Raw genomic sequence first — 8,411 nt, 5'->3', positions numbered from 1 at the left:
ACGAGTTTCCCCCTTTGCTTTGGATAGTCACGTGGCCTCTTTCCTATTCACTTCCTCTCCTGCGCAGAGACACACTGACCTAGCGTATTTCTATTGGTTCTCAGAGGCACGTGACTACCCCCACAGTAGCTGGGCGGAGGCATAGTAGCTGACTAAACGTAGAACCCGAGACAAGGAAACGGGAAGGACAAGACGTTTCCTTGTCTCGTCTCGGGTTCTACGTTTAGTTACAGTGTATGTAGTAGCTCGTCTGCTCCTCAGCCCTTGTTTCCCGTATATAAAGATTTTTTTTTTAATTTCGTGTTAGTACCGCGAAGCAACTGTGGCTATAAGCGGCGTACAGACGTGAACATATGGAGAGAGGACAGCGGGAAGGAGTGGGGGGAGAGGGGGGTTAGTGTGCATCTTGGGCCGACTTCAGGGGGAATTGTGCCGACATTCGTCGGGAAAGTCCTCGGAAGACCCAGCGGAAACCTCAGACAGCGCAGCCGGTGACAGGATTCAAACCCGTGTCACCTCCCTGTCTCGGCGTGGAAAGCCATCATCTTAACCACACTATGCCACGGGAGCTGGTCGTATATAAAGTAAACGGGTTTTGATTCGCGACGTAATTTGCGAAAAAATCGCGAAAGACTGTACTCGCGAACACAGATTGACGTTTAACCCGCGAAGGGAAACAGCCCTGGAATTGCGAAATCAAATACTGGCGAATAATTTCGCAAATGACTGAATGCGCGATTCGCGAAAATTAATACATCGCGAATAATAATAATAATAATAATTAAAAAAAAAACGCTTACAGTAGCTGTCGTGGCGTCACAACTGCAGCGATTACGCTATTCGCGGAAGCCTTTTTCATTAATCGATTATTGCACTATATGCTGTAAAATTTGGATTGTATCGCATTGGATCGCGCACGTGGCCCTGTTGTATACATTTGTATAGTTTAGAGGGCGAATTGTCAGAAGCTGTTTTAGAAAAATCTGGGTCCTGAACATGCCCTCGACTCGATACATGGTCATTAATTCCTCACGACACCCTTTCATCTGCTAACGTCTATTACTATTTACTCAGCGCCGCGAAGTGTTGTCACTATGAGCGGCGCTCATAAGTGGTCAGGTGAAGAGATGACTTCAGAGAGTGGAGTGGGAGAACGGGAGGGTTAGTATACATCCTGGGATGACTTCCGGGAAACTGTGCCACCAACCGTGTGTAAAGTCCGTCGAATATCCCAGGAAAAACCTGAGATGGCACGGCCGTGGTGGGGATTCGAACTCATCACCGCCCTGTCTTCACCGTGACCTTGGAGCTTGCACCAAGGAACGAATAGCTGCTCCGTTTTTACGCTCTCTCTACACAGGTGCAATTTTCATTGCACCTGTAAACACATAAATAAGAAGACGAGGATGGAGTTAGGAATTCCCACAGCGGGGTGATGGTAGTGGTGATGGAATGGTGGTCAGGTGCAGGCGCAAGTCCGTCGCGGAGTCGCAAGAAGACAGGCCAGGCCCAGGCGTGGAGTCTATACACGATCTTTATTTCATAGCACTCTCAATCCAAAGACCTCTCAACCAATATGGCGGTTCCCTATATACATGTTCATCTTCTCACTCTCCCACGGGACACCCAGTCACGTGCAAGGAAAATTCCACGAACCGTCCATTCGTGACACACTCCAGGACGCGTCACAGTATAATACTGCGTCCGCGGAGGATTTCCGGAATCCGGAATTCGGAACCCGTCGCCGATGACAGACCAGCCACGCAAGCCATGGTGGCATTACCCTGTCGGTTTCTTTTACCGCTGCAGCTGCAGCCTACCCGGCAAGACGTCAGAAACTATATAACAGATGGTAATGAAATGAGAGTTTGTATTATGGAGTTCTAGGGAAACGCGGACGTTTCCCGACTCTGACTCCCTATATCACAACAAGCCAATCACAGCGCAGCGGGTTGAGTCGTGTAGGGATACGTTCTACCACGGTCTCTCTGGTTTTACGGACGTATGTCGCGCAATACCTATATGGAACGTGTTCCTTTTTTCCCGACTCCTTGTTCGAGTTCGGTCCCGGCCGAGGACGGTATCAATGGGGGGGAGGTAAACATTGCTTCCCCGGTACGCTGTGTCCGAGATTTCCGGCGCACGTCAAAAGAACCCCAGTCGACAACGAGAGGCAGTTTCGGAAAAGCGCGGCATAATCCTCAAGAGATGCACGGTCGACGACGACTTACACCTGCTAATTGACATGCTGCGTGAAAATCCTGGAAATTGAAATCACGAAATCTGCAAATCCGAAATAGTAGCTTTTGCTACTACCGGATGGTGCTGCCGTTCATGATACGGCAGTGCCGTGTATGCCAAAGGGAGTCTGGCCATTAATGGGACATGACTATACCTGAGGCTCCACCCACTTTTTAAGGTACCTAATCAGTCACAGGTCGAAATACAGTTGTCTATTATTACACCCATCCAGTACTTATACCTCACCCTTATTTTACTGGGTGCCACCATTTTGGAGAAACTCGATTGATTCGTATAGGGTTTATTCACTGACGTCACCTCGCCGCCATACTGTAGGTCCCTCGAAGTTATGTTCCCTCATTAGTTTGCTGCCATGTGCTTTTTGGGTGACTATTAACGTCGCAAACATGGAAATTGCGCAATCACCCAACTTGGACTAACCTAATAATAAACGGGTGCACCTCGAAATAAAGTGATCGAAATCCCCGTTGCAAAATAAACTACACTACAATACTGATAAATGTTGACTAGTTAGCGGTCACTACAAATTTAACCTGTATATCTTAATATCTTTTCTTTTTTTGTACGGTCTGGCTTTCACTTTTTTATCCTAAAACTTGCTTGCATTTTCGGCGATTATTGAGTAAACAAACCTAGTACCTTATCATCGAACACCATTGAGTCATCAAGAAAATACTGTAACAAAAAGAGAGCTTTCTGCGTTGGACGGGTCCCCAAAATTTTGGGTGCAGAATTTAATTTGTTTACCTGTAACTTAATTAACTAATAATTTAATTAATAAAGTAAAATAAATCAGCTAGTCAATAATGAGATTGTTTACACTAATTACATTAATTTAACCCTACACCAAACCTCATCGCCATTTATACGGGATTTCTTAGGTGTCAGCCATATAAACCGGACACAAGTAAATTCTACGTCAAACTTATTACCTGTAGTTATTACTGGAACATAAAAGTAAGATGCAAGCACTCAGGTATCGATACAAAGAAACTAGCATTTCCCTCAGTCTCAAAGAAATGTTACGTTCTTAGGGTATTCGTATCAGGGTGCTCGTAAGCGAAAAAAAAAAAGAAAAGAAAGAAAGAAAAGAAAAAGAGCGATAAACGACTGCCGTATAGATAATGTCGTGTGTAGTTCCTGAAGTTATAATGGCACAATGACGTCGATGTCGAAATCTAGATAACCTATCCTCGCTGTATATTCGCAGGATGCCGACTTGATAGGTATGAAATGTGTTTTACGCTTAGTAACCGCCTGCGATATGCCCCTAGCGTGCCATTCATTGTCATTTCACCGTGATGATCTTGCATTATCCCCTTCTGGTACACCAGCTATAATAGGGCTTCGAATAACATGCTGATGTATTCCGACGCCTCGCACCAGCATTTTCGCGCGATCGTGTGATGTATAAATCGATCTTTCGCGCTGAACCCTCTGCTTCAAAAAGCAGCAAGTGCTGAGGCAGAATTGCAGTGTAGTTAATTTTTGTTAATTATGGTTATTTTTTACCATGCCACGGGTCCACACATTTCTCATCCTGTCTCGTTGCGAAAGAAAATAAAGTCTATAACAGGAACATAAACCGTTCGCATATTTCAAAAATGCGAAACAACAACAACAAAGAAAAGGTGTGCATCACGCCCTGCACTACAAGAACCACAGATACACCCTGAAAACGAGATCTTGCTTCATCAGAAGCGTTACAACGCATGTGTCGTCTGCTACGCGATGCTAGAGTGATGCACCGCATGATCGCATGCCGCAATCAGTCACGTGATCGCCGATTCGGCTTTCAATTGGTAAACGGTTGGTGAGAAGAGTCCCAATCCCAAGCCACGCTGCGCTCGCCGTTTCCGCTTCCTACCGGTGTCGTCACGTGATATAAAGAAGGCGTATCAGCCATTTTTCGGCGATACGTGCTCTTCAAAGTTGAAAGTGGGAGGGAGCTGTTCGGTTTTTCTGTGATCTTAAAATTATTACAAAGGATACAATGGCGGACAGTCAACAACCACTTTACACGCCCTTCTTCGGCGTGATGGGAGCAACCGCCGCGATGGTTTTCAGCGGTAACGTAGCCTACTCTTCTTTCTTCTGCTGCTATAAATTCCTAGGCCTAAGCCCATCTGTGATCGACTCGGATGTGCTGTTCTGGCTGCGACCACAAACCCTGCATTTACGACCAGAAACGGGACTCTGAAACACGCTAGCGAGTCACGTTAAACGTACAGAGTCCCCTCAGCTGGGGGACCGGATGCAGTAACGCACAGGGAGAATGCTTTTCCTCCGTCGCAGATAGTAGTGACCTGAGAATTTCAGATGAATGTCATTGAAGTGATTTCACGAGCGAGGATTTCAAGCTACCATTGCACCCTTGCGTTGTAGAGTTTGTACGAGCAGCATTTTTGGTTAGAAGCATGGAAGAGCTCCTGGAAGATCTTGATAGGGTAGGAGCGTATGCTGTTTTTTTTTTTTTTTTTTTTAATCTTGTCTCCCATCGAAATGGGATAATTGCTAGCAGCAATGTCCTTACCTAGAGAAACCGAATTCGGAGCTTTTACACGTGTTGTATATCCAGGAAATCAACTATTTCGCGCGAACTTCGCTGAAGCGCACCTCGCTCTTTAGTCATGTGACTCCCGCGACTTGCTGTCGGCCTCCGCCGGTTCCTTCTGTCGTTTTGAAAGTGATAATATAAGACAGCATACAGTTGAAGTTCCGCAACAGTCTTTGTTTTTTTCTGTTCCGTGGTGCTCACATGCGGACAAATACACCGACTGTGCCCCGGTTTGTGTGGGCGGAACCCAGGCGCGTGATTGATGCAGGACCACATGAATCAGAGGCACTTTCCTTGATGCAATGCTGCTTTGCAAAATGGCACGTTTAAATTGTACCCTGAACGGGACTAGCTGTTATAAACTTGAGAAACGAGCAACACATGGGCAGTGACTTATTCAGACCCCCCCCCCCCCCAAAAAAAAAAGAGGAAAAAAAAAAACTGGGAGACCCCCCAAAATTTTGTGAGATTGCACAAATTTTCCTCAAAAGCATGTAAATACACCCCCCTTGCGGAGGCCCCCCCCAGGACGAAATCTTGGGTACCCCACTGCACATGGGGCTGAAATGATTTGCATCAAGCATAGCAATATTGATAGGATGTTGCACTCAATACCTTGTTTCACTTCCCACTTGTGAATTTCATTGTGGTGAATTTAATTAAAAACTTGCTCATATTTAGATGCTTTATGCAGTATGGTTATGCAAGTTGCTGAGAATGCAAGTAAATATGTCATGCAGTTACAACAGCTTTGAACTGTCTGTCTGTCCCATAGCCCTCGGAGCAGCGTACGGCACAGCGAAGTCTGGCACGGGTATCGCGGCCATGTCAGTCATGCGACCCGAGCTGATCATGAAGTCCATCATCCCAGTTGTCATGGCTGGTATCATTGCCATCTACGGTCTAGTCGTGGCTGTGCTTATCGGTAGCGCCATCAAGAAAGAGTACTCTTTATTCACGTGAGTAGGCCTTTTATTATTACACCCCTTGATTCTGCTCACTCCACGTGACGAGCTTCAAAGTGAAATGTCATTTGCTACAGAGTGGCTCACGTGCTTACATTTAGGTAGAAAAATGTGTGCTTGTGGCAGCTAAGGAACGCAACACAGTGCAGAGTTCTGAATAGGATTAAGCAATTTAACTGAAGTGCAGGGGCAAAATTTGCACGCCGTTCTCCAAAAGCTTTGTAAATTTATGCGGTGGTCACAGTGGCCAGTAAAGATTATGCACATGCAGAGTTTCTCTGCATGCTGTGTTGTTTGGGGGGTTATCCGGCTCTTATTTGAAAAATATTGTTTGCCTTGCACGTACACTAGAAGCATGCCGTTAGGATGCTAAGTTTTGTTTCAAATTTTGCTGTAACATGCGACTTCCTTTTTAGATCATTTTTGCACTTGGGGGCAGGCCTTAGCGTCGGCTTGAGCGGTCTGGCGGCGGGCTTCGCCATCGGCATCGTCGGAGACGCGGGCGTCCGCGGAACGGCTCAGCAGCCGAGACTCTTTGTCGGCATGATCCTGATCCTCATCTTCGCTGAGGTGCTGGGATTGTATGGGCTCATCGTCGCACTCATCATGTACTCTCGAGGTTGAGCAACTCTTTGTTCCCTCACCCGCTCCCCCTGCATGCACTGAATGAAAACCAGGTGGAAAGAAGCAAAGAAAAAAAAAAAACTTTTTATTTCTTTTTGTGTGACCTACACTTTCTGTTGTATTTATTTCCTGTGTACAGATGCTGAAGAAAAAATAGTGGGATCCAACATGTTTTTTTTTTCTTTTTTGGTGCTCATTCCCACTAATTTTTTTTGGAGCAAAAAATTGTAAGATTGCAAGCCTGGATGTGGGGGATCATTAAAATGGAATGTGAAATTTTGAACGTGGCAGCCACGCCGTCATTGTTGTTCCTGTGTACATATGCTGTACAAGAAGCTCTTTATCATGTTTGTGTGTGAACAAACATTCCAAAGATGAAACGGTGGGAATGAGATTCTTGTCGTTAGTCGAAAATGGAAAAGTTTACCCGGGTACGGAATTTCTTTTGTCTTCAAGCTGTTTACTGGAACTTGGTACAGTCTGTCTGTTGCAGTTTTTCTACATAAAGTTGTACAATAAACATTGCTAGTTATACCAAGCGAGGTTTTCTTAGACTTTCCGCGTGGCGATAGTTCACATCGGCAGCAGCAGTGCATGCTAGATCTCGTTGCCTTGCATCAGCATTGCCGTTTTTAGTTTCTTCAACATGCAACAAATATGTCGGTGTAATTGTACTCCTCCTGTACTGCAGCAAAATAATTTTTTTTTCCAGATTAGTTAGGTCAAGCTTGCACAATGTATGTGAGTAATTAACCGTTGAACATCTGTGTATAGGGGTAAATCGAGCACTACCAAAATATTGCCTCTTAAACACCTACTTACATGAAACAGAAGCTCAGAGGTTAGTTACTAGAAAACAAAAACTGCATTGGTAGCTGCTTCTCTCTGTTAAGGAGGGAGTAATGTGCACATCACTTTCTGAATGTGCTTTTGTGTTAATTTTTATTCTTCACCCTCCCACATATACATAAATATATATACATATACTAGGTGTAAATATGTTGGATCAGCAATGTTGTGCTCTGATGCGTGTGTCTGTCTGTGTCGTCGTTCAGCATAATAGGAGTTTGAAAATCTTAGATCTACCGAAATGAGTGTAAAATGGTATGAAGTGAGGGAAGGAATATGCTACTGCCACCTCATTATGTCTGTCTTCTGATTAAAAATTCTGCACAAATCGAATTATGCTCCTCATACCTTATTTTGTTGGATCAAATTAGTTTTTCATTTTATTTTTCTTAGTGAAGCATTTGTAAATATAGGTATAGGTCTATAGTATTCCGTGTGGTCTCCTCAAAAAAACATAAGCCACTTCTTTGATGTGAGCTGAGTGACAGACATTACCACGACAACGTAGGGTGAACACCCAGTATACATGTTTCACTGTGCATTGGTTTTTCGGCTTTTGAATAAAGGTTCAGTTTGAAACAAGTCCATTTGTGTCAGGTGAGTTTTTCTGCACAGCTGTGTGTGATGCCAGCTGTGGTAATGGTGTTTAGCTTTCTAGGCCAATCCGGTAGCTGAACATTGACAGGAAGGAAGAAAATTATTCTGAAAATGTTGGAACAGTTTGTACGAAAATTACAAAACTTGCAAAGTCGATGCGTCTATTACCACAAGTTCGCAGCAACAAGTACTTCTAGTCTTAACTATTAGTGAATCATGAAGCAACTTACAGACTGCTCGTGCAAAGCAATGTTTCATTGAGGCTGTGGAACTTCTTGTATGTGCTTCCCCTTCAGCCCAATTGGTTTATTGCATCGATTGCATCCGCGACACACTGTCGTCTGCTATACTTACTCCCACGTCCACTTCCCTTTAAAAAGGGATTTCAACTGCGCACGATCCATTTCCCCTTAAATATAGCAGTATAATACTCTATAGCAAAGCTTTCGTGCTTATAATCACAAATCTCGCGCTTTCCAGCAATAAAAATATCGATCAAACAATAATCCGAACTCTACTGGCGCCATCGCCTGAGATCTAAGCAAACTCCACCCTAA

The 8,411-nt window shown here is 44.5% G+C and overlaps 1 protein-coding gene across 1 annotated transcript; it reads left to right on the top strand.

The window, feature by feature from the left end:
- The first annotated feature begins 4,142 nt into the window (after window positions 1-4,142).
- LOC135394791 (V-type proton ATPase 16 kDa proteolipid subunit c-like) lies at window positions 4,143-7,842 on the top strand. Its single transcript, XM_064625776.1, has 3 exons — window positions 4,143-4,331; window positions 5,595-5,778; window positions 6,201-7,842. Exons 1-3 carry the CDS (start codon window positions 4,256-4,258, stop codon window positions 6,406-6,408), a joined length of 468 nt encoding a protein of 155 aa, XP_064481846.1. The 5' UTR covers window positions 4,143-4,255; the 3' UTR covers window positions 6,409-7,842.
- The last annotated feature ends 569 nt before the right edge of the window (window positions 7,843-8,411 follow it).

The sequence above is a fragment of the Ornithodoros turicata genome, chromosome 5 (assembly GCF_037126465.1).
Source record: "Ornithodoros turicata isolate Travis chromosome 5, ASM3712646v1, whole genome shotgun sequence".
In the NCBI taxonomy this organism is placed as follows: Eukaryota; Metazoa; Arthropoda; class Arachnida; order Ixodida; family Argasidae; genus Ornithodoros; species Ornithodoros turicata.
The sequence above is the reverse complement of the archived record's forward strand: the minus strand, read 5'-3'. Positions and strand labels throughout refer to the sequence as shown.